Source organism: Rhinopithecus roxellana, chromosome 10, assembly GCF_007565055.1.
Source record: "Rhinopithecus roxellana isolate Shanxi Qingling chromosome 10, ASM756505v1, whole genome shotgun sequence".
Classification (NCBI taxonomy): Eukaryota; Metazoa; Chordata; class Mammalia; order Primates; family Cercopithecidae; genus Rhinopithecus; species Rhinopithecus roxellana.
Window position 1 is genome coordinate 94,416,912 of NC_044558.1, and position 25,580 is coordinate 94,442,491.

At 45.7% G+C, this 25,580-nt stretch overlaps 2 protein-coding genes across 21 annotated transcripts in view; one reads left to right on the forward strand and one right to left on the reverse strand.

Moving 5' to 3' along the window:
- Positions 1–16,347, forward strand: part of ATXN2 (ataxin 2) — a 156,965-nt gene extending 140,618 nt beyond the window's left edge. For 6 of the 18 annotated variants that reach the window (XM_030939943.1, XM_030939945.1, XM_030939935.1 and 3 more), the window contains 4 exons: positions 4,466–4,519; positions 11,529–11,674; positions 12,304–12,531; positions 14,711–16,347. In XM_030939943.1, the coding sequence (XP_030795803.1) occupies positions 4,466–4,519; positions 11,529–11,674; positions 12,304–12,531; positions 14,711–15,103 (821 nt within the window). In that variant the 3' untranslated portion in view covers positions 15,104–16,347. Of the gene's footprint in view, positions 1–4,465; positions 4,520–11,528; positions 11,675–12,303; positions 12,532–13,441; positions 13,517–14,710 lie in introns of all 18 variants that reach the window. The other 12 variants (XM_030939944.1, XM_030939946.1, XM_030939947.1 and 9 more) reach the window with 6 other exon arrangements.
- A 588-nt stretch (positions 16,348–16,935) lies between these two features.
- SH2B3 (SH2B adaptor protein 3) overlaps positions 16,936–25,580 on the reverse strand; it is a 45,829-nt gene continuing 37,184 nt past the window's right edge. For 2 of the 3 annotated variants that reach the window (XM_030939956.1, XM_030939955.1), the window contains exons 3-8: positions 21,671–21,772; positions 21,492–21,583; positions 21,306–21,403; positions 20,980–21,194; positions 20,712–20,883; positions 16,936–20,559 (exon numbers count right to left, since the gene is read on the reverse strand). In XM_030939956.1, the coding sequence (XP_030795816.1) occupies positions 20,264–20,559; positions 20,712–20,883; positions 20,980–21,194; positions 21,306–21,403; positions 21,492–21,583; positions 21,671–21,772 (975 nt within the window). In that variant the 3' untranslated portion in view covers positions 16,936–20,263. The remainder of the gene's footprint in view (positions 20,560–20,711; positions 20,884–20,979; positions 21,195–21,305; positions 21,404–21,491; positions 21,584–21,670; positions 21,773–25,580) is intronic. The other variant, XM_010378983.2, reaches the window with a different exon arrangement.

The window sequence follows — 25,580 nt, forward strand, 5'->3', positions numbered from 1 at the left end:
AGGCAGGAGAATTGCTTGACCCCAGGAGGTGGAGGTTGCAGTGAGCCGAGATTGCGCCACTGTACTCCAGCCTGAGCGACAGAGTGAGACTCCATCTCAAAAAAAAAAAAAAAAGAAAAAAGAATTTACAGATTTCTGGCAAACCCTCTTCTTGAGACATTACTTTTCATATCACCTCTGTCCTTTTTAACAGAATGTTAAAAGTTTTAACATTCTGTAGGTTAATGAGAATAGGACTTGGGCAGCAGCAATCATCCTTCCTGTTACCTGTAACCCACAGCTTATGCTTTCTTCCTGGAGGTTCTTGTCTGTCATAAAGACTCACTGCTGATAGGAATTTGTACATCATCAAAGGTGTTTAGTTTTATAAAACTTAAGCCCAGTCTTAATTTCCCACATTATCACTTTCAACTTTTTATTGTGGATTATACATTTTAAATAAAAAATTGTGTGATTGCTACATTTTGGAAAACATTTTTTTCAAGAAGCCCATCCGTAATTTAATTGTAAAAGATACTGACAAACTGACTTGGTTTATTATTTTGGTTATGACCCCATGTCATTTGACTTGTCTTTAGTTGTCTTAACCAGGACTGAATATGCGTGAAAAGGCATGATTGATTCATCACGCTGGCTTTTATGCAACTTGTATATATTTTAACAATTTTCCAGTTTGCTAAAGGCTTAGGTTAAAAGTTCATTATGATTGTTTGTGCATTTCTGGTGAATACATCATGATTTAACAAGTGGAAAAACATCTCTTTCCTTCCATTTTTTGGCATACTCCCCTTGGAATCAGATGTGAAACTTTTGAGCTAAAATTTCCATTGCATTTAGAGAGTAGATATTTGTGTACCAATGCTTTTGAGACATTGTAGCAATAATACTGTAATGTTAAGCAGAATCTTTCTTCCCATGTGTTCATTCACTGCCAACATCTGGCTTCACCTTTTTAATGAATGTTCATTTGTTTTGAAACAGCCTATATGGTAAATACTGTGTTTGAGGTACGGATGATTTTCATAACTACTTCCCAGAACATGTCCATTTGAAGAGCAGTGGGGCCTTAGACCCCAAAGTCCATTTATGTGTGGGCAAATAGGAAATGTTGCAAATAAAACAAAGCACTAGATCTAAAGTCCAGTGAAATCTGGAACGAACTAGTCATTAGAGCCAGTTCTTTCATGCCAGGAGAAGGTTACTCAGCCAAATATGAAGTACTCTCCTGCAGTTTACACAGGTGGTATTTAATTGCTGTCTGTATGGAGGCAGGCTAGGAGCAAGGCTGTGGACTTATTGTGATTGTCACTAGTTAATCAAGATTCCCTTTGGGGTGCTTAAGACCCTAAAAAGGACACTAGGAGCTGGGCATGGTGGCTCACACCTGTAATCCAAGCACTTGGGGAGGCTGAAGTGGAGGATCGCTTAGCCCAGGTGTTCAAGACCAGTCTCGGCAAGATGGCGAGATCCCATCTCTACCAAAAAAAAAAAAAAGAAAAAAGAAAAAGTCTAGTCATGGTGGCATGTGCCTGTATTCCTACCTACACGGGAGGCTGAGATGGGAGGATCACTTGAGCCCAGGACTTTGAGGCTACAGTGAGCTATGATGGCACCACTGTAATCCAGCCTGGGTAACAGAGCAAGACCCTGTCTCTATTTAAAAAAAGAAAACATCAGAAAGAATTGTTTTGTTCTATGCTATCATAAGCCATAATTTAATCTGCTTAAGCACATTCTTCATTAAATCTTCAGAGATTTATTTGAATTATTAGACTTTCAAAGCCTTATTATATCAAATATAAACAAAATTTTAAGTACATTCTTATAAACTATAACAAACTTACATAGAAGTGTTAATTTTATACTCATCTTCCCTGAAGAATTTATATTTTATAAATATATTAAATATATTGCCATAAATTTTCTCAAAGGAACCAAATACTTTGAGTATGAATTGTGCTTATTTTAAGCTACATCCTATCTAGGTTTTTAAAACATTTAATGCAAACAGAAGAACGTGCACCCAGATGTTGGTGACAATTTTATGTCACCTTTTCTCATTCGTTAATTGTTATGGCCATAGCCAAAGGCATTGAAAACATAAGACCACTAATGACTGCAAAATGAAATCCTGATTATTGTTTTTAAATTTTTAGTTTTTTTTTTTTTTTTTTTTTGAGACGGAGTCTTGCTCTGTTGCCAGGGCTGGAGTGCAGTGGCCGGATCTCAGCTCACTGCAAGCTCCGCCTCCCGGGTTTACGCCATTCTCCTGCCTCAGCCTCCCGAGTAGCTGGGACTACAGGCGCCCGCCACCTCGCCTGGTTAGCTTTTTGTATTTTTCAGTAGAGACGGGGTTTCACCGTGTTAGCCAGGATGGTCTCAAACTCCTGACCTCGTGATCCGCCCGTCTCGGCCTCCCAAAGTGCTGGGATTATAGGCTTGAGCCACTGCGCCCGGCCTAAATTTTTAGTATGTTTAATACAAATATGCTAACATTACTGAACAGTTAAATTGATCAAATAGGAGAATTATTTATTACATTCCAAAAAATTATTGACCTTGTACTCTTTCTAGCTCTCTTAGAAAGGGCTTTTGTCAAAAACCTCATCTCTTTGATGTCTCTCTTTTTTTTTTGTTTTTTTTTGTTTTTTTTTTTTGTTTTTTTTTTTTGAGATGGAGTCTTGCCCTGTCGCCCAGGCTGGAGTGCAGTGGCACGATCTTGGCTCACCGCAGGCTCCACCTCCTGGGTTAACGCCATTCTCCTGCCTCAGCCTCCCAAGTAGTTGGGACTACAGGTGCCTGCCACTGTGCCTGGCTAATTTTTTGTATTTGTTTAGTAGAGATAGGGTTTCACTGTGTTAGCCAGGATGGTCTCGATCCCCTGACCTTGTGATCCACCCGCCTCGGCCTCCCAAAGTGCTGGGGGATTCCAGGCGTGAGCCACCGTGCCCGGCCTCTTTTTTTTTTTTTTTTTCCCTTTTTCTTTTTTATCTTTTTGAGACAGAGTCTTGCTCTGTCGCCCAGGCTGGAGTGCAGTGGCTCAATCTTGGCTCACCGCAACCTCTGCCTCCTGGGTTCAAGCAATTCTCCTGCCTCAGCCTCCTGAGTAGCTGGTACTACAGGTGCCTGCCACCATGCCTGGCTAATTTTTGTATTTTTAGTAGAGACGGGGTTTCACCATGTTGGTCAGGCTGGTGTTGAACTCCCGAGCTCGGGTGATCCACCCACCTCAGCCTCCCAATCCCAGCCTCCCTGCTGGGATTACAGGTGTGAGCCCTGCGCCTGGCCTCTTTGATGTCTCTTAATCTAACTGTCATCATTGCCTCTACCCCATCCCTTCTAAGAAGTTACTTTATTTTTTTTTTTTTTTCCCTATTACATCTATTTTTTTTTTTTTTTTTTTAAGGCAGTTTCACTCTGTCACCCATTCTGGAGTGCAGTGGTGTGATCTTGGCTCACTGCAACCTCTGCCTTCCAGGTTCAAGTGACTTTTCTGCCTCAGCCTCCGGAGTAGCTGGGACTACAGGTGCGCGCCACCACAACCAGCCAATTTTTGTATTTTTAGTAGAGACGGGGTTTCACCATCTTGGCCAGGCTGGTCTCGAACTTCAGACCTCGTGATTTGTCTGCCTAGGCCTCCCAAAGTCCTGGGATTACAGATGTGAGCCACCATGCCCAGCCTCACATCTACTCCTCTAATTCATCTAATTTTGTTTTATGGTGATGCTTTGACCTTTCAGAAAGAGTAATAAAGTTTTCTGACTAACTAGGGCCATTAGGAAGAGTTAGATCCAGAATCCTGTTTTGGTTTGTTTTTGGTAGTTTAATGCAGATTAGTAAGATAAGTAAGAAAATATAGTAAGTAAAAAAAAAAAAAAAAAAATGAAAAGCATCCATAATCCCTCCACCTGACAACTGCCTTTTAACATTTTGGTGTGTATACTTCCAGGTGTATTTAGATTCACTCATATGCCCTACCCCTTTATGTAGACATGTTTTAATAAGAAATGATAATATTCATGTTTATATTCTTGCAATGTTCCTAAATTTTTGGATCCATTGCTAGATAATCTTTCAGGATAATGACATTTCCATTAGTAATGTTTTGCAAAATTGTGTGTCTATTGAATTAAACTTGGTAAATATTGTTTCATTTTGGTACATGATTTATATCAAAGTTGTTCAGTAGAATGCCATGTTGGTCTTTTTATTAGATAATGATTTTATTCCTTTAACTTTTAAGCAAGTCAGCATGACAACTTGACACCTAAGTACAGAAGAACAGTGTCTTCCGGTTTAGTCCTTTCTTTTAAAATTCTGTAACAATGTTTAAAGTGCTTGTCATCTCTTATAAAATAATTATGCATGAATACAAAAAGAAATTACTAATATGTCAACCTTTCCAGAAAATTCGGAAAATGCACACCTCAAAAGGCTAATTTACCTTTCTATTTCCCAAATTCAGCATGTCCCAAATTACCATACAACAAGGAGACAAGCCCTTCTTTCTACTTTGCCAGTGAGTTGGGTTTTTTATACTAATTTTTAATTGTACAGTAAAACACTTTTTAAAGAATACATGTTAAGGGAGTAGACTTGTTGAACAGTATTTTCCTTGTGCCAGTCAAATTATTGAAAGTATTTATATCTGTAAATAATTCAATTTTAAAATGGAAATATAATGCAGTTTAATAAGAAGGCTGGAGTTAATGAAAAATGGAGTTGTTTCAGAAATCAATTTTTGCATACCAAGCAAATGTGACTGGGAAATGCCTAACAATTTCCTTGTTGAGAGAAACTTTTCCTAAACAGCTTTATACATGCACACACGTACACACACACATACACCAAGCCACAAGCTTGGTATAAACTTAAAATGTTTGTTGATATTCTGATAAGAAGAAATTTATGCCTACTAGGATTTTTAATTGAATAGGATTGATGAAATACTAAGGGAAAAACTTTTCAGTCTTGTGCATGGCTAAAGGTTTTAAATATTCAGGAAGGGCCGGGCATGGTGGCTCACACCTGTAATCCCAGCGCTTTGGGAGGCTGAGGCTGGTGGATCATCTGAGGTCAGAAGTTCAACACCAGCCTAGCCAGCATGGTAAAACTCCATCTCTACTAAAAAATGCGAAAATCAGCTGTGTGTGGTGGCATGTGCCTGTAATCCCAGCTACTCGGGAGGCCGAGGCAGGAGAATTGCTTGAACTCCGAAGGCAAAGGTTGCAGTGAGCCGAGGTCATGCCACCAACCTGGGTGGCAGAGCGAGACTCTGTCTCAAAAAATGAAATATTCAGGAAGCAGATCCCTCAGGATGTCTTAAACTGTTAAGCAAGAGATCATGACCTCTCAGGTCATTATCTTGGACAGCACAGGTCCCCTCTCCCCACCTGGCAAAAAGTACAGAAATGGTTGCTCCTTCATGGAGAAAGTCTGGGCAGAGCTTGCTTTCGGAAATGAACTTGTAAGGTACATTTTTCCTATTGGTAAGGCAATTTGTAAAAGTAAGGGCCGGACGCGGTGGCTCACGCCTGTAATCCCAGCACTTTGGGAGGCCGAGGTGGGTGGATCACTTGAGGCCAGGAGTTTGAGAACAGCCTGGCCAACATGGTGAAACCCTATCTCTACCAAAAGCATGGTGGCGCCCACCTGCAGTCCCAGCTACTTGGGAGGCTGAGGCACAAGATTTCCATGAACCCTGGAGGTGGAGGTTACAGTGAGCCAAGATGGCACCACTGCACTCAGGCCTGGGCAACAGAGAGAGACTCTTGTCTCAAAAAAATAAAAATAAAAATAAGGCTAGTCTCTTGGACTTTGGTATTTAAATGGGAAGAGTACTAATATTTGTAGAAATCCTTTAGAAATTTGTGCCATTAATATTGTCACCTTGTATGAAATATTGTTTTCTAGAGGATATTAAGGATTCAAATATTATATTAGGTACAACATTTTGAGTTATTTTGGGGTAGCTCAATGTCTGACTCTACTAAATGCCATATTAGCATTTAAAATGCATTTGATCTTAAATCTTTGTTAATTATACCATGACTTGGTATCCAAAAATAAACTGATACATACATACATATGTATATGTGTGTATATGGTGCTAGAAAATGTTAAATTTAATCCTTTAATAGATGCTCTTTAAAAAGGAGTCTTGCTGTATGTATATACTATTAAAGGGGAAACTATGTCTGTGATGTAGTGTGTAAAAGATAGTGTCAATCGGTGATTTTATTATGTACTTAATTTGAGGTCTCAAATGTAGTTATCCTCACCATCTTACTGTCTCTGTTAGTAGTTTGGTGTCGTTTTCCTGGTAAGTAGCTAAAAGGTCCTTAATCATTACACCTAAGCCTTAATTGCCTTAGCACAACTTCCCTTAAAAGGGAGTATCAGTACTTTTTAAAAGAAACTAACAGTTGGGCTGCTAATTTAGTTTGCTGCTTCACTTTCCCCTATTCTAAGCCATTTTGTGATGGTTTGGTCAAGTTGCCTTTTATTCCCCTTTTGGAGTTTTCAGCTTTCTTTCACTTCCCTTTTTCTGAATTTAACATCAGATTTACAAGTTGGAAGATTTTGTTTTATTTTTAAAGTTTTGCAGTGCTGGTGATCTCTTATGACTTGTGCATCCAAAGTCAAAATGACAAAACCTAGTTACAAATTAAACACACAGCTTTATGTACTGAATTTGCTTCAGTGAGATCACAGCTGAGGAAACTAGTTCTGGAATGTGGTTAGTGTTATTAAGGATTTTTGACTGATCATATGTTTAGAATCTTAAATATTTATGTCAAGGAACACTGAGTGGGAAACTTCTGGACTATGTCTGGACCAAAGAAACATATGTCTTTGATTATCTTTAATCCAAAAGATTTTATGAAGACTTCTTAAGTTTTATAAATAGAAGTTTAACTGATGAATAAATCAGACTTACAAAGAAAATTCACTTTATTTTTAACATCTCTGGGATCTTTAGCCAGAATGAGCATGTATAACAAAAGCAGTGAAATAATATGCGTGGGTAAGAACCCACGGCCCTTCCGCTGCACTCTCCTTTTCCCTGATTCTCCTGTGTTTTTTCCTTGTTTACCTTATCTTGGTTCCTTTTATTATTATTTTTTTTTGAGATGGAGTCTCGCTCTGTCGTCTAGGCTGGAGTGCAGTTGCGCAATCTTGGCTCACTGCAGCCTCCGCCTACTGGGTTCAAGCAATTCTCTGCCTCAGCTTCCAGAGTAGCTGGGATTACAGGAGCCTGCCACCACGTCCAGCTAATTTTTTTGTATTTTTAGTAGAGACAGGGTTTCACCATCTTGGCCAGGCTGGTCTTGAACTCCTGACCTTGTGATCACCCGCCTTGGCCTCCGGTTCCTTTCTTGTCTCTCTTGTCTTTCAAGCTATTTTTTTCATTGACTTTTAAATTTTCTTCCTACCCCACTTTGTATCACTCTTACTTAACAGGCCTATCAAGGAGCCGAACTGTATTTTTGTTATGAGTATTGATTTAAAGTATAAGTTTCACATTTCTCCCAATTTATTATTATTATTTATTTTTTATTTATTTATTTTTTTTGAGACGGAGTTTCACTCTTGTTGCCCAAGCTGGAGTGCAATGGCGTGATCTCAGTTCACTGCAATTTCCGCCTCCTGGGTTCAATCTATTCTCCTGCCTCACTCTCCGAAGTAGCTGTGATTACAGGCGCCGCCACCACACCCAGCTAATTTTTGTATTTTTAGTAGAGACGGGATTTCCCCCTGTTGGCCAAGCTGGTCTCGAACTCCTCGCCTCAGGTGATCCGCCCACCTCGGCCTACCAAAATGCTGAGAAGGGAAATATTTCTAATTAACTTTTTAAATTTTGTTTGCAACATGTGATACATATTTTACACATCCTTTGTGATTTTTGTTCGTCTTGTTTTTAATCAATGCCTTGCAGTTTACTGGCATTTAGGTAGGGAAAAGATTTTGTTTTTGTTTTTTTAAACAAAGCCTATGTACATTCACTCAGCTTGAGTATTTGTGCTGTGCATGCAGATTAGCTATAGATCAGAACACTGTATTATAGTCTTTAGATATTGGTAAACTTAAATTGCAGAGATGCCTTTTAAAAATGCATAGTAAAAATATTTCATCTTTACTTTTCAAATGATTTAGATTTTTACATTTTTCCAGTTGATGAATAACTTAATTATGAGACTTCATGGGCATAATTATTTTCTATATTTATTGTTACTTTTTAATATTCTTAGTACTTTGCTTAGAAAGTAACTAAAAGTGAAATTTACAACTTTTTAGTACAAAATTTCTTGAATAAAGTTAAAAAAAAAACAAAACCCTCTGAGATTCTGTACTGTATCTTTATGAACCTCCATGAACAGAAATTGGGATGTGGAAATTGCTTTTCCTTAGACAGATTTAGTATTGCTACAAATGACATTTTTAAGAGGCTAGGGTGGGGGTAGGGGTTAGTGCTAATGGTTTAACAGTAGGGGACCATGGACAACTGTAGACATCACTATCCAATAGAACTTTTTGTGGCAAGGCGCGGTGGCTCACGTCTATAATCCCAGCACTTTGGGAGGCCAAGATGAGTGGATCACCTGAGGTCAGGAGTTCAAGACCAGCCTGACCAACATGGTAAAACCCCGTCTCTACTAAAAATACAAAAAAAGTTAGCCAGGCGCACATTTGGTCCCATCTACTCAGGAGGCTGACACTGGAGAATCACTTGAACCCAGGAGGCAGAGGTTGCGGTGAGCTGATATCACACCACTGCACTCCACCCTGGGCAACAGAGTGAGACTCCGTCTCAAAACAACAACAAAACTGCACTGTCTACCGTAGTAGCTGCTTAGCTACAAGTGGCTTTTTTATTATTCAAAGATCAGTTTTTAGGCTGGGTGCAGTTGCTCATGCCTGTAATCCTAACACTTTGGGAGGCCAAGGTGGGCGGATCACTTGAGGCCAGAAGTTTGAGACCAGCCTGACCAACATGGTGAAACCCCGTCTCTACTAAAAGTACAAAAATTAGCCAGGTAATCCCAGCTACTTGGAGGCTGAGGCAGGAGAATCTTTAACCCAGGAGGCGGAGGCTGCAGTGAGCCAAGATTGCGCCACTGCACTCCAGCCTGGGTGACAGCAAGACTGGGTCTCAAAAATAAACAGGGCCAGGCGCAGTGGCTCATGCCTGTAATCCCAGCACTTTAGGAGGCCGAGGCAGGTGGATCACTTGAGGCCAGTAGTTTGAGACCAGCCTGGCCAACATGGCAAAACCCATCTCTACTAAAAATAAAAAAATCAGCCAGGCATGGTGATGCTTGACTATAGTCCCAGCTACTCGGGAGGCCGAGGCAGGAGAATCGCTTGAACCTGGGAGACGGAGGTTGCAGTGAGCTGAGATGGCGCCACTGCACTCCAGCCTGAGCAACACAGTGAGACTCTGTCAAAAATTAAATAAATAAATACATTTTTAAGATGAACGTAAGATTTTTACAAAAACAAACAACAAACTCGGGTTCGAAATTTACATCAAATCTTTTAGACCAAGTCAGTGTCTATACAACTTGGGGGAGCTGGAAGTAAACTTAATGAGTATGATGATGATGGAGGGCCTGTTAATAAGCCAGCAAGTTAGAAAAAAAGGACTGTCTTCATAGACTCATGGGACTGAAGCTCAGGAATTGTTCATCGTTTGTACGTTTGTTCTAGCTCCCAGAAGACATTCACTACCCTTAAAAATATTCAGAGAATATGTTGCCACAGTTTTCTTGTTAAAATGTTCTGGCATATGTTAATTCCTACAGTCTGGAAAATTTTCCCAGTGTATAAACAAAGCTGCTGTGTCCAGTCTAAACTGGGTATGAAGGAATATTAATGCCAGCTGTGGCATTGGCAGTGGATGCACAGGTGATCCTAGAACTGGCTCTTTGCCTTGCCCCTTCCTCTACTAAGAGATAGCTTTGCATCTCGAGATGTAACTGGGCTGGAGAGTTGGTGGCCCTTAGCCCTACAGCACCTAGCATTATAGAACTGCTCCATGTGCCTTGCCTAACCCTCTGCACACCATTTACATGGGATATACCCAGAGTCATCTAGTCATCTATGCTGGTGACTTGGCAGCCTTGCTTACCAGACTGCTGGAGCTAGGGTGCCTGGTCCCAAAGCTGTGCTTGCTTCTCTCCCCAATCAGTCCTGCATATATCTTTGTTCGCTAACACGTTATATGAAGAATGTGGGGAACTATTTTGGAATCATTTCTGTGTATGAGCTTATTATCTTGAGGGATTTTAGGATTCATTTCTCAAGAGAGGGCTGGGAACTATGCCTTGCTAGAGTTGTCTTGAGAACGCTCTGTTCTCAGCTCATTGCCACATGGAGGTTAGTTTTGTATCATCAGTGTGCTGTCCATAGTCACTGGAAGCAGTGAACACATCCTACTCTGCTTCTGATTCTCCACTTACTGTTTTTCAAACACATGAACAGGCCGGACACAGTGGCTCATGTCTGTAATCCCAGCACTTTGGGAGGCTGAGGTGGGCGGATCACTTGAGGTCAGGAGTTTGAGATCAGTCTGGCCAACATGGCAAAACCCCATCTCTACTAAAAATACAAAAATTAGCCGGGTGTGGTGTGGCATGCCTGTAATCTCAGCTACTCGGGAGGCTGAGACAGGAGAATTGCTTGAACCTGGAAGGCAGAGCTTGCAGTGAGCCTGGGCAACAGTGAGTGAGACTCATATCTCAAAAAAAAAATGAAAGACATGAAGAAATGGTTTTTGTACCAAGGTTTGGCCCATGCTGCGATTCACAAAGATTGGCTTTCAGTTCTTATCTTTATTTTGACTTAAACTGGCCCATCATGTTGTCCTTTGAAGTTACTCTAATAAATTTCTTTCTAAAGGGCTGAGGCACTCAGAAGGGAGTTTACTTTTCTATATTTTATAAAGCAAAGGTGGGAGATCCTCCATTAGGGCCTGGGAAGTAAACTGAGTGGCAGAGGGGCTGCTGTGATTAGCTGAGGGAGATTGTGGGCCTTCGGCCCTGATGATAGATCCCTGGCCCTGCCACATACCATACACAGTGCCCACACCCCACCACCACCACACCCAATGTAGTCTGTGCCCTCAGGACATTGCTCCAGGGCAGTAGCATGGTGAGGTTAGCCAGATGATGGCCTTGAGCTATAGAGTGTGCGCCTAAAATGCACTTGTTTGAGTAGTTTCTGCCTGTGCCTTCAAGTCGCCTTTTTGGGAAAACATAGTGACTGTTCAGAGTAAAAGCAAACTAATTTGATTTTAATATCATATGTAGAGCTGTATTATATGAACCAAATGCTAGTCTGTTAAGCAATAGCTACACTTATTTTTTCAAGACAATGGATGGTTTAAATGGAGTCACCTATAGAAATTGGTAGTGGCGTGAGTTATGCATTGTAACCATCAAGAAAGTTCAGTTGATGAAGTGTAGAGGAGCGATGCAGGTTGTCACACATCGGTTGTGTACATGCTCCTTTTTCTTTCACTTTAGTTTCCACGGGCTCCCTTGCTCAGCAGTATGCGCACCCTAATGCTACCCTGCACCCACATACTCCGCACCCTCAGCCTTCAGCTACCCCCACTGGACAGCAGCAAAGCCAACATGGTGGAAGTCATCCTGCACCCAGCCCTGTTCAGGTAAGGGCAACTCAGAGGTCTGCATGGAGTGGCTTCCTCATCCTAGGATCTGAGTACTTTCTTCAGGTGCCAGGTATCGCATCGTCAGAACACATGGCATGTCCACTCTCATGAAAACGGATACAGCTATGCCCCTGGGTGGTTGCTTTTTTAAGAATCACATTTAAGATACATATTGATAATAGGTGATTGGATAAGCTCTGGAAACTTGCGTTAATGAAAAATCAAATTTAGCATAAGGTTCATAAGGCAAATTCTTATTTGCTTGGGACTTTTAAATTTTAATTAAGGTTTATGTGATGAGGTTATTTTTCTATGAGCTTCTTGAATTATGTTTGCTAATGGAGGTAAAGATCTTTGATATCTATCAGTTCCCTGGGGCAGTAGTCTTGTTTAGTATGCTTAGAAGCTTCTAACTGCCAGGCTGAGAATCAGGCTTCTGCATCCCAGAAAGGAATGTCCAGATGGGATGCACCTCCATCCTTGCTCTTACCATCCTGTACATTCCCCTGTACTTTCCATTGCCCCTCATCATAGGCCCACGTGTGCAAAGCTCAGCTTTGTGAGTATCCCTTGGCTGCTTTTCATTAAAGTAGTTTTCTTCTCAATTCTTTCCTGTCGCTTTGCAGCACCATCAGCACCAGGCCGCCCAGGCTCTCCATCTGGCCAGTCCACAGCAGCAGTCAGCCATTTACCACGCGGGGCTTGCGCCAACTCCACCCTCCATGACACCTGCCTCCAACACGCAGTCGCCACAGAATAGTTTCCCAGCAGCACAACAGACCGTCTTTACGATCCATCCTTCTCACGTTCAGCCGGCATATACCAACCCACCCCACATGGCCCACGTACCTCAGGTAAACCAGCTTTAGCCAACTTTCTGTGAAGGCCAAGTAGAATGTGAAGATTATCAGTAAGCAGCTAGAGGCTCTCCCAGCTAGGAAACCCTGTGTGTCATGCCATTTGCCTGTCTCCCTTTCCCGCTCAAATACACGTGATCTGGCCCTAAGGGAATGTTTGTGTGGTTTTGTCATGGGATCAGTGAAGGTGCTGATTGGTCAGTCCTTTAGTTTTCCAACTGAGACCTTAAAAATATCTTTGACTCTGGAATGCAACCCAATCTTTCTTTCCTTTCTGTGTCTGCTTTGCTACGTCTATATAGCCTCACTACTATATATATGTGTACATATATATCCTCCTCTACATACTTAACCTCAGAAGCCAGGCGGGGATGATGGCCTTCACAGAGTCTCAGCTCTCTGAGGTGACTACTGGGGCCTGTCAACTTGATTGTTACTCACATGAGTTCCAGACACATCTCTCCAATTGTTTTCCCTGGTTATTCATATATCTGCTTTGACCATAAGTTGTACTCTTGAGAGGGCTTGGCCTTGGACATTGGTGCAGTGTAACTAGAAGCTGGAAGCACCCAGGTGGTCCCATTTTTCTTGAAGAGCAGCCCTGGAAGCACTTGGGAGCTCACCTCCAGTGTCAGCTGCTCCAGGTGAAAGGTGTGCTTGCCATCTCCGTGGTTGCTGTTTGCATCAGCTGCTGACAAGGTCCCTGCACTCCAGGGCCCAGGGGATTGTCTTAATGAGGAGAAGGAGCTGCACTGAAGTTGGGCTCTAACGCTGACCTTGAGGCCCTCCCTGGGGCTGTTACGGGTGAATTGGCTGTATTAGATGTCTCTGCTACTTTCATAACAGAACTCTCTGAGGTGGGTCTAAGTGAGACCTGCCACAATGAATTCCATTTCCTGTTAAATAGTGCGCCAGTGAGGCTCTGGCAAGGTGTGGGCTAGAGATGCGACTCAGTTGGATCTATCTCTCAGAAGGCTACCTTGTAAGTAGAGTTCCACAGCTCTGGGAAGTTTGGGCGTCCTCACCCTGCAAAGTTTAGGTTCTGTGGTGTAGCGCACTGCAGTTGATTTGCTTTTTGATAGTGGGGAGGGAAGCCGGTTTGGTCCGTGGCGGCCAGCGTGGTTTGGTGGAGTCAGCTTCATAAGAGCTGGGGTCCTGTAGGTGTCTAGCAGAGGCTGGTGGCTAAGTAGGCATGTGAACTTACATGTAAGTCAGGGATCCCTAATACCTCACTCTGTTTTTGTGCTGAAAGGGCAAAAAGGTTAACACAGGGAAGCTCGATGCCATGTACCCATTTGAATACGTGAGAGTAAAAACGGCATTTCATCCAAGGCTCATCATAGTCTAGAACAGTGCACAGTGTGGGAAAAAGGAAACAAGGGCTCTTCCTGGCCCTGCCAACCCCCTGCAGAGCTGGAATCCAGCTAGTTTGGGCTGACTAAAATCACCTTTCCAATTTGACAGTGAGTGAGACCAGGTTGAACTTGGTACAGAGACACTGGGCTGGCCCAGATGATTTCAGGTTACTCCTTTCCATCTCACTGGAGCCATTAAAAACTCCAACTCCTCCTCCTGCTCCATCAGCATATCTCTCAGAGAGTCACCGGGGCCTAAGAGTCTCTTTTCACTGCCTGGTGAGCAGGCCAGAAGCAGAGGGAGAGAGGCAAATGAACAGAGGTCCAAGTAATTCACATACTGGACTGTGACAGTCTCTGCTTATTAATGTAGTAATCTGCTTTCCTGTTTGAAAGGGATGTTATCTGCAAAATTGCCTCAGGCCCCACATGGCAGCCTGATTCTGAAGCATCACTGAATCTTGTATGATATTGAGAAAGCTGCCCTTGGATCCGGTGTCTAATCTTTGTGAAGATCTTACCCCATACGTAGAATACAATGATCAGAAATGTCAAGGGCTAGGACAGCACAGCCCTGACTTCTCCCTAGGCTCACTTAGTGCCTGCTCCCTGACCCTTCCTTGCAGGATCTACCCAAAGGTGAAGCACATCTTCAGGTCAATAGATAATCTACTAGAGACTGTCCCCAGAGAACAGAACTGGGCCCTGAGGCCCACCGTTGCCCTTTCCTTGAGAGTCCCAGCCTAGTGAAAGGAACACAGTTGACATGTTGTTGAAGCCGGAGATGTTGCCTGTATGCGTAAAAGAGCTCTCTGTTTCAGGCTCATGTACAGTCAGGAATGGTTCCTTCTCATCCAACTGCCCATGCGCCAATGATGCTAATGACGACACAGCCACCCGGCGGTCCCCAGGCCGCCCTCGCTCAAAGTGCACTACAGCCCATTCCAGTCTCGACAACTGCGCATTTCCCCTATATGACGCACCCTTCAGGTGAGGCGTGTGTGTGCAGGGGCCGCCGGGGCACCCCAAAGCATTCTGCTCGCACAGGTGGAATGGCAGGCAGGGCCAGTGCTTCAAGCCCACATTTGAGAACTAGCAAGACCCATCCAGGAGTGTGCACAGGAGGGACTGTGACGATCAGTTTAGCATCAGGGCCTGAGGCTTCCGGGAGCCGAGTCTGTGTGTGTTCTGATGGTATACAGGATTTGGCTTGATGAGAAGCAGCAGCAGCAGCATTCTGTGTAGCTGATGCATGCCTAGGACTCAGTTGGCCTTCCTTGTTATGATAGGCTGGACAGGGCAGTGTTTTCCTTCCTGAGTCCCAAAAGTCTGACATGTGGGGGGTTATTACCATGGCAGAGTTTGATTGTAGCTCTGGAGAAGATACTGCTGAGAAAGTGCTGTGGATGGACTGGCTTTGAGTGTAGCGTTAGCCCCAGCCTATTCCCTGACCAGGGGAGAGCGCCCTGTGATCGTGCTCTACTACTTGATGGCTGCCATGGCGATACTTCACAGTCTGACCTGTTATTCTGAAAGCAGTACTGGTGCTTGGCTAATATTTGGGGAGGGGGGTTTGTTAAGGCCTTTTTTTCTAACCCATGAACAAGTCTTCTGGGAGTTTTACCTGAAGTGGTTTTACGTCTGACTGGTTTGTTTCTACCCACCCACGCAACCCTCCCCACTTTGGTGCAGATGGGAGGGGGGAAAAGTGAATTCAATTTTGAGTCTTGTTCAGCTAGCACGAGGATAGTTTACAATCATGTGCTGCAGAGACAATAGGCTGATGTGTAGTGTTGCCAGTTTTCTGTTTCAATGTTCGCTTTTCTTTTTACAGTACAAGCCCACCACCAACAGCAGTTGTAAGGCTGCCCTGGAGGAACCGAAAGGCCAAATTCCCTCCTCCCTTCTACTGCTTCTACCAACTGGAAGCACAGAAAACTAGAATTTCATTTATTTTGTTTTTAAACTATATATGTTGATTTCTTGTAACATCCAATAGGAATGCTAACAGTTCACTTGCAGTGGAAGATATTTGGACCGAGTAGAGGCATTTAGGAACTTGGGGGCTATTCCATAATTCCATACGCTGTTTCAGATTCCCGCAGGTACCCCAGCTCTGCTTGCCGAAACTGGAAGTTATTTATTTTTTAATAACCCTTGAAAGTCATGAACACATCAGCTAGCAAAAGAAGTAACAAGAGTGATTCTTGCTGCTATTACTGCTTTAAAAAAAAAAAAAAAATCAAGACTTCGAACGCCCTTTTACTAAACTTGACAAAGGTTCAGTAAATTCTTACCGTCAAACTGACGGATTATTATTTATAAATCAAGTTTGATGAGGTGATCACTGTCTACAGTGGTTCAACTTTTAAGTTAAGGGAAAAACTTTTACTTTGTAGATAATATAAAATAAAAACTTTAAAAAAATTTAAAAAATAAAAAAAGTTTTAAAAACTGATCAAGTTAGTGTGTGTCTGTATAAGCTACTTCTACTGTAGGATACTTAATATCAAAGCAGGTGCACTAAGGGTGTGTTTTTAATATCCCGGAAGGTAGCTGTCAAATGATTTTTCTTCTTCACCTTTAGTTCTGGTTCAAGGTATCTCTAGAAAAAGACAAGACTGAGCTATTCTCTTTGGTGGATTAGAGATCTGCTTCAGGAGGAGGAAGGTTGGCCAGAGTTGGGCAGCACTGAAATTCCACATCCTCAAGCTGACACCAATTCTGTAAGCTTCCTTTTTAATATCTCCTGAACCAAAATGAGTGTCATTAGCTGGAAGTTCCCAATTCAGTCATTTTCCTATTTTACCAGTAGGGGGCAGGAGACACTCAGAAAAAAAATGCAATAAAGAAATCCAGAGGGCATGAAGGCTGAAAAGAAAAGATGTACAAAGCTGCTTATTGACGTAGATGGACTCATAAGCATTTGTTAATATTCCCAGATTGCAGTGGGGAGGACAAAGGGAAGAGCAAGTATTTGGGCAGGGCAAGGATTTTGTAGAGAGACCATGGTCTTAATAGAGCCTTTAAATATTGTGACAGCAAATCAAGATTCTGAAAACTTTTTAATTCACTTATAGCAGTTTATACATTATAGCAAAATTTGCATTATTCAAGAATAAGTTACTTGTACAGTACATAAAACAATACATAAAAATTTGCCAAATACCTTCTGCCTATAATGATAAAAGATGAATCCACTTTGTTATCACAATGTGCTGTAAATTCTAACCAAATACAGGATGTCAGATGTGTCCTTGTTAATATACTCGCAAGTTCCTCTAGTTTGTGGGAGATGTTAGAGCTAACACATTTGCAGTAAGGGACTTAGCCCTGAATAGAAAGCATGAAGGAATCTCAGGCAGCCCTCAGGGAAGAGTCCAAGGCCTTGACTTTAGGTTAAGAAACTGTTATGTAAAAATAGTGTTCTCTGGCCCAAGATTTTAATGATTGCTATTCCTTTTTCCTACGGTCCAGAAATGATCAAAGGCAGAAGATTTATACCAGATAAAGCCATATGGATTGCTGGTCTAAAATTCAAGGCAGGTTAGTTGACTTAATTCTTTGGTGCTGGTGACTGTTAGTTTGTAAAAGTTCAATAAAGTCAGATGAAGGAAGTGATGGTGCCGGGAGCTGTCAAGCTGTACTGGTGGGGTCTGTAATTAGAGCTAACTGGAGGGATCATGATGTCTACTGTCCAGTTTGGTGCTGAGCCATGGCTCTCGGTAGAAGTTGCCGGCTGGGACCTGGTCAGGACTGGAAGGAGAGTGGTGGGATGTGCTGTGCCTATGGTGGGCTAGCTGCAGCCAGTGGGGTGCCTGCCCCACACTGCTGCCCCACCCCTTCATCAGCTGGGTCTGCTCCCGCACAAAGAAAAGGCGTTGGCTTAGTGTCACTTCTTCCTAGGGCCATGAGAGTTTTTTGTCAGCATGTATTTGAGCTGTCCTGGTAACTTGGACGAGTTTAGAAAGGAAGCAGTCTGGAGGTGGGTGCTTTCCAAATCTCTGCCACAGAATCTGAAGTTGTACTTTGCAGCCTGTTAGAGCTGCCAAGCTTGCTCTACCTGGTGTGCCTCTTGGCACCACCTGAGAGATGTGTGTAGAGAGGCTGCTAAGAAATTAGTGCCCCTGGCGTGAAGACGGCATATCCCAGATGTTCAACTTCTGGCTGGAGGGAGGGAACTTAATTTGGTTCATTATCTACTGGGCACCTTTCCTGTGCGGAAGGGAGGACTAATGACTTTTGAGCTTTCTCCTTTAAAAAACTTCAGACTTACTTACTCTTCACTTTTGGTTCACACTAGTTAGCATTCATTTTCCAGAGAAAGCTGCTTGACTTTGAGGAGATAAAGACAGGTGTTCTTAAAAACGGACTGCAAATCTGGATCAGTGTCAGGTCTGCTTTAGGATCCATGAAATCACCCAGGAGTGTTGGTACTAAAGTGGTACAGACTGGGCGCAGTGGCTCACGCCTGTAATCTCAGCACTTTGGGAGGCCAAGGTAGATGGATCACCTGAGGTCGGGCATTTGAGACCAGCCTGGCCAACATGGCGAAACCCTGTCTCTACTAAAAATACAAAATTAGCCGAGCGTGGTGACTGGCGCTTGTAATCCCAGCTACTCGGGAGGCTGAGACGGAATCGCTTGAACCAGGAAGGTGGAGGTTGCAGTGAGCCAGGATCGCACCACTGCACTCCAGCCTGGTTGACAAGAGTGAAACTCCGTCTCAAAAAAAAAAAAAAAAAAAAAAGAAAAACAGTGGCGCAGAGGGGTTTGTTTTCCCACCCTCTGAAAGACCCCAAGAAAATTCTAAAAGCAAAAATCTGACCTCTTGGAGTACAGAGACTAAGTAGAAGGAGCAGACCTAACTCTCCTCCCAGGCAGTCAGTCCTGTGAGTTTTAGGCCAAGGTTTCATTTTAGCCTCTGATTGATGTATCTCTAAAGCTGATCTAAACTCCCAGTTTCCTAGAAGCCACAGCCGTGAGCCTGGGTGTTGTACTGAATGGCTTTGCTGGCACCCAGGAGCAGCTGATTCCACTGTCACTGCTCCCTTGTTTGGAGTGAGCCTCCAGACAAAGATTCTGGGAGGAGCCAGCCCCCCATGAATTGTATCACTTGTATAGATGGAGGTTTGACTTCAGGACCTCCCTGGATGGTGGAGATTGTGTGTGCCCATGTGTGCATGGAGATACATTCTCAAGCCAATGAAGCAGTAGCCAGCTGGAACAGAACACTGATTGTGGGCTATTAAAAGAGTTTCTCATTAGTTATGGCACCAGATTCCCAGCTTCCATTTTGGCTCAAAAAAGGAGCCTAAAACCCACTTGTGGGATAATTTAATAAGCCATTAGATGCTTGGAGGGCACCGAGCCAGCCTTGTTGTTGAAGGATTTACTAGAAAGGGCCCAGGAGTCCTTCTTCCTTTTTTGCTTGTTCTTCCCCCAACCCCAGTTAATTTAACTATCACTGTAAAGCTGCTGTAAACCAGAATCCAGTTTTTTATTCGTAAGGCACCAGGGTAGAACTGTTCCTTGCCACCCTCCTATTTCAGTAATTGCCTGAATTTCCCTGAAAGGGTGACATACTTCACTTCTTGACATTTAGGAAGGACAGTGGCCACTCAGCAGCAGTGACTGTCCCGAGGATGCAGTAGACAAGTCAGCATGCTGGCTCAGACCGTGAATTAGGTAGGGTTTGCATAGCTCTCTCCCACTACAAAAATTGCATGGGTGTTAGTTGAAACAGTGCACTGAAATAAGCAGTGGTTTAGTTTTGAACCTGAATCCTTTAAAGAAATTAGTCTGAGGTAAAATGTTTAAAATCATTTTTGAGCTTCAGCTTGTCCCTCTGACACAGCTTTTGTCCTAAAGCTGAGAGTAGAAGCAGGATTAGGTGTGGTCATCTGTGGCGTGGACACAGTAGACCTGCCACATGGACTGACAGTAGATGGGAGAACCGCTTATTAGTGTTCTGGGCTTCCTGATGACCCCCACTTCCCGTAGAAAGTCTGTCATCTGCTGTGACAGTGTCAGTGAAAAAGAGAACAAGTTTCCACTGCCAGCTCTGGCCCTCACCCCAACTCCTTTCTCTCAGAGTAACAGGGACTGGGCATAGGGACCCCGGGCAGGAGCTAGCGGCATCCTCTAACAAGAACTACATCTGTAAACAATAAGGAGAAAGCCAGGTGATAGATGAAACTTACAGGAGGGCCCTTCAACAGGCCTAATAGAAGGGTCACGTCCAAACTGGCACGAGCAGTTAACAGTGTCCCTTAAATCTCTCTCTGGAAGGAAGGAAAGATCAATTACATTCACAAGTTCACACTTCTGCCTGTGCTCCTCAAGGGCAGCTGAGGCCTGGAATTCCTCACTGGTCAGAGAGGTGTGTACTGATTGTCTATGGCCCGCAGGTGGCTCCGGGAGGATGAGTCCATTTCGTAGTCTGAGTCCCGGGCTCGATTCACAGGCTCAGACTCCAGGTGCCGCAGGCTGTTGGCCAATTCTTCAGGTGAAGGCACCAGGTGGAAGATCTGCTCGGGGGGTGACGATCGCCCTGGGAGACCCTCTGGGCTGAGCCCCCGGGGACAGCCAGAAGAGCTAAGGTGGGGAAGGCCCAACTCTGAATCCCAGTGAGGAAGGGAGAAAGGGAACAGGACAGTGTTGCAGGAACCTAGGACAAGTGACCAAGAGAGACCACACCATCAGTCTTAAGGCAAGTGCTGACAGGACACAGAACAAGATCCCTATACCCTGTACCTTGTCTGCAGCAAGCCTCTACCCAGTGTCAGCCACCCCCTTTAGCAAAGGGCAGTAGGGTCAGACCTGGTGGCTGGGAGACGACTACCACGTAGCTGGAGAGCCGGACGTCACAGGCAGCGCCGCACTCGAGTGGAATGGGCGAGCGCTGGAAGTGGTGGAGCATGTCCACGACCGAGGGAAAGTGGAGGTGCTGCACACGGCACTGGCCCCGCTCAGTCAGCGATAGGCGCAGGTGCTGTGGGAGGAGAGGATGGTGGGCTCGGGCTGTCCCTCTAGGACCCTGAACTCCAGTGGAGAGAAGTGGCGCGGTCTTGCCTGCCCCGCCCCATACCTTGGCTATCCCCTGAAAGTTGAAAGTGAGCACGTATTCCCCACGCCGCGTCTCGCTCTGCCGCACCAGGAACACTCCATGAGCATCAGGGCCCTGCAGCTGAACCAGCTGAGCTGCTTTCACTCTGGAGATGGGGCCATGGAACCAGGGGTAGCAGGACAGGAAATGGTCTGTCTTCTGGCAGGCTGGGTCCAGCAGCCCCCCAAGAGAAGCACCTGTTAGATAAGATGGGTGATGGTGGTCGCAGGGGGGCTACCTTATGTCCTGAGCTGAGTCTGGGTTCCAGCATACCCAGAAGACAATGGCCTAGCCATTGGTTTACTCACCTTGGTTAAGAGAATCTGTGCTGCCCCTTGGGGAGCTGGACGTGCTGGGCTCTAGGGCTGAGGGAATATGCATCTCTGCTTCTGTGCTCTCCAGCCTGCTGGAGAAGAGGCTGAGGTTAAGAATCTGGGCAGGTCAGGGGTGATAGCAGCAAAGGTCGTGCCAGGGACGAGGGCCTGGGACCTCACCCTCGGCCTGTGCACTCCCGGAGCTCAGCCATCCATGAATTCAGCTGCTGCTCATCTCCCACCTCAAAGATGATGTCTGTCCGGTCCTTCACCTGGCAGGAAGGAAGGGAACAGGGTTGGGTCTGATGTATGTGTATGTATTTGTATTGCCCCAGGGTGTGAAAAGCCTTGTCACTCACCTTCAGCACAAAGGTATAGAGGTTGTCAGGCATCTCAAGGCGTGTGCACCGCCGGACCTCCTGGATGCTGGAGCAAGCTGCTTGTAGCTTGGGCCTTGAACTCTACGAGACCAAGATGGGGTACTCAAAGCTTGTTCCTGATGCTCTTTTTTCCAGCCAGGCCTGAGTTTGTCTATAGTCTCCCCAAGAGTCCCCCTTTTAGAGAGAGTATCCATGGTGTTGCTGTGCAGGCTCTGAGCCTGTAGTGAGGTCCAGGGTGCCTTAACCTAGCCTCCTGAACACCATTCACACTGAGGTCCTAAGCAGCGTGTGCTGGCAGAAGGCCAGCCCCTTGGACCTGGACCTGGGGACATTTCCACTCTGCCATGTGTCTGACATCCGTTTCTCTTCCCACTGGTGAGCAAAGAGCTCCCTGCCCAGCCAGGTGATGCCAGCTGCTGACCCTCTCATCACACCAAGCCCAAAAGGGGCAGAGCCTAGCATGGCTAGCCCAAGTTACAGCCACTGTAAAACCACAAAATCTTGGCCCTGGACCTTCCCAGGACACCCGGCACATAGGGCTGCAGGGTGGCTAGGAGTTGGCCACTGTTCCTTTGCCGGCAGGAACTCTGCTCTCAGGTCTTGACTGACCCTGCAGATGCTTCCTGTGCTGGGCACTCTGCAGCCAAGGAGCCAGCTGCTTCAGGTTGGGAATCTGCTCAGGAGGGGGTTTGCCCCTCCCCTTCCTCTTGTGATAAGACTGAAAAGATGGCCGAAAGAAGAAAAGGGGAGAAAGAGATGAGGTGAGGAATGGACAGAAGTGGTCCCACTGGGCCCCCTCCATTCAGGTGTTCCTGGAAAATACTACGGCCCCTAACAAACCGGGAGCAGGGGGATGGAAAGCAGAGGCAGGCCCAAAGGATGTTCCAGCAACTGTGGCTTCAGGTGATCCAACCTCCACCCAAGCCCAAAAGGGCACACCTTGGACTGGAGCTGCTAGTGCTATTGACCCCCAAAAGCTTAACCTTGCTTTAGACACAGAGGTACTAGGTACCTCTGTTGGAAGGATCATGACCCAGTGGCCTGGCTGCCTCCTTTATCCCTCTTCCCCACCTGCAGGGGAGTCAATGAACAGTGAGGTAAGAGGGCATCCTGGCAGGAGCAGGATGACCACCTGGGTCCTCTCAGCAGGTCTCCTGGGAGCTCCCGGGCCTGCTCTGGTTGGCGGACACAACAGGCTGGGGGAGAGTAATGACTGCAAGAACGACCAACACTGGCCACAGCTTACTGCAGCCTCTCACTAGAAAGCTGCATGACTAGAACATTCTATCCTAAAGTGACCAGCACCAGCCAGGGCATTTTCACCTCCCACTCCCAGAGGTCCAGCAGCCAGGAAGGGGCAGGCAGAGGCTTCGCATGGCATCCACACGGGCACTGGACACAGCGCAGTGTGCAGGGAGTGGGGCCTCTGTGCTCTTGCCCGTTTTCACAGCTAGCCAGCCCTGCGGAGCCTTCATTTCTGTCTGCAAGATGGGTAAGGTGCGAGTGGCCACTTCCTTCTGCTACTTTTCCAGTTGGCCCTGCCTGGCCTCCATCCTCCCCACTGGCTGCAGGCCTTAAGGATCACTGGCAGGATACAGGCCAGGCCCGGAGGGGAACGGGCCTGGTCTCCCTTTCAGTTCCGCTCCAGGCCTAGTCCCCAGTATCAGTGCTGAGATTAACCAGCAGAACTGCCGGTTTCACTCTGACTCTGGCCACTACAAGCCAGCTCCACCCACAGCAACTGAGGAACTGCTGAGCAGGCAGGCAGTGGTGAAAAGAGGCTTCCCCTCCTCACCCATAGCCAGCCTGGCTGCCACCTGCCTGCTGGCTGAGCACAACCCAGGGGTTCTTCCCCGACTCCCCACAGCAGTCCGTGAGAGCCGCTCAGGCCTAGAGCCACAATCTCAACCCAAGCCTGCCAAGTATCAGAGCCGGGGTCTACCACTGAGCTACCTGGCGGTATGGGTATCCTATGCCAGAGGCTCCAGCCAGGTTGCAACATGTGGGCACATGGGGGCAGGACAATCCCTGCTGCAGCCGAAACCTCAGCCTGCACAGCCCAGCCTCTGGACTCTGGCTACTGCAGGGAAGGACCACCAGATGCCCATCTGATTAAGCTATATGGGGGGATGGGTGATGGCGGAGCCAAGCTCAAGCCTGGGGGCTGTGTCAGCAGCTGTGGGGGCTTGAGGTTCCCTTCTCTCACATGCCCGCTATTCCACCTCCCTCAAAAGTCAAGCCAGGCCAGCAACAGCTGCTCCCTGGACCCAGCTTAGGCCATACTGGGGTTGGGTAATCAAAGTGGCCAAATCATTTCAGGTATTTGTGGTTTGAACAGAATGTCACCCACCACATCCTGCAGCATCTGTTTCTAGGTAGCAAGTCTTCTCCATTTCCAGCATCCAAATAGTGTGGTTCCAGTGGAAATAATCCATTTCTTTCTTTGTTCTGGCTGCTAGGAAGTCTCAAAGTCAAAGATGCAGGCCAGGTCTGACACTACTCCAACAGTAGGACTTGTATTTATTTCAACAGCTAACTGTATCCCAGATTTTACAGTTCTTTTACCCTCTAGAGTTTTTTGTTTTTGTTTTTGTTTTTTGAGACAGAGTCTCACTCTGTTGCCCAGGCTGGAATGCGGTGGTGTGATCTCGGCTCACTGCAACCTCCACCTCCTGAGTTCAAGCGATTCTCCTGAGTTCAAGCGATTCTCCTGCCTCAGCCTCCGGAGTAGCTGGGATTACAGGCGCCTGCCACTACACCCAGCTAATTTTTGTATTTTTAGTAGAGATGGGGTTTCACCATGTTGGTTGGCCAGGTTGGTCTCGAACTCCTGACATCAGGTCATCTGTCTGCCTTGGCCTCCCAAAGTGCTGGAATTTCATGTGTGAGCCACCACGCCGGGCCCTGCCCTCTGAGTTTTAAAATTCAGCCCTGACCCTGCCACTTACTTCCTATGCAACCCTGGACAAGGGGTTCGGCTCTCCATTCCTTAGTTGTCATTTGTAAGTCAGAGCTCATTTTTTCACAAGGTGAGCTAACACAAGCAAAAGGCCTGACTCGCACAGCTGTTAACAGGCTGGTGAGTAAAGCCTGCTTGGGTCCCACTACAGTACTGACAGCATGACAGTCCCCTCCGAGTGGCCCAGCCACTGGGTACACACCCAGTTTCTCTCAGCCTTACAGAACTATTGCTCCATTTTCTCACATGCTCCCTTACCATCCTGCAATAAATTCCACATAATATAACCAACCTACTACCCTAACTAATCACAAGACAGGGACAACAAAGGAATGTCACTTAGCCAAAATAAAATGTGCTTCAGTGCGACTGCAGACAACACAACCAACTACTTGGCTGCTTCTGAGTTGTGAAAAGAAGGCCAAGAATATAAGGAAGCCAAAGGGCGGGGGAGCCAGGAAAGCCAGCCAGGTTCCAGATCCACCCAGGGCCCACATGGAAATGCAGTCCCAGGCTCCCTTCAGATGGCCCTGTGCAACGATCAGTCCCCTGCCAAGGTCTCTGAGCCACAGTCCCCTCATCTGAGAAGTGGAGATGAAACACCAGCCTCATGAGGGCACGCAGCTCTCCCTGACTCCCGCCTACCTGAGGATCCCTTTTTCTCCCACCTGGCTGTCCATCCCACCTGGAGGGAATGTGATGGGCTGGAGGCAACAGACCCTTCTTCTCTAGGCCTCACTCACTTCCCCTCATGCTGTCACCTGGAAACTGTCTTGCTACCTACTGCCCCTTCCTGTGTGCTGAGGGACAGGGGACCTTCCTTGGCACAAACATTTATAGGGCCAGGATGGTCCTCCTAGAGTCTTCCGAGGTACTGGGCCACACCCCACCCTGCCAGGTCCTCACAACCACCTTGAGGTGGGGTCTGTT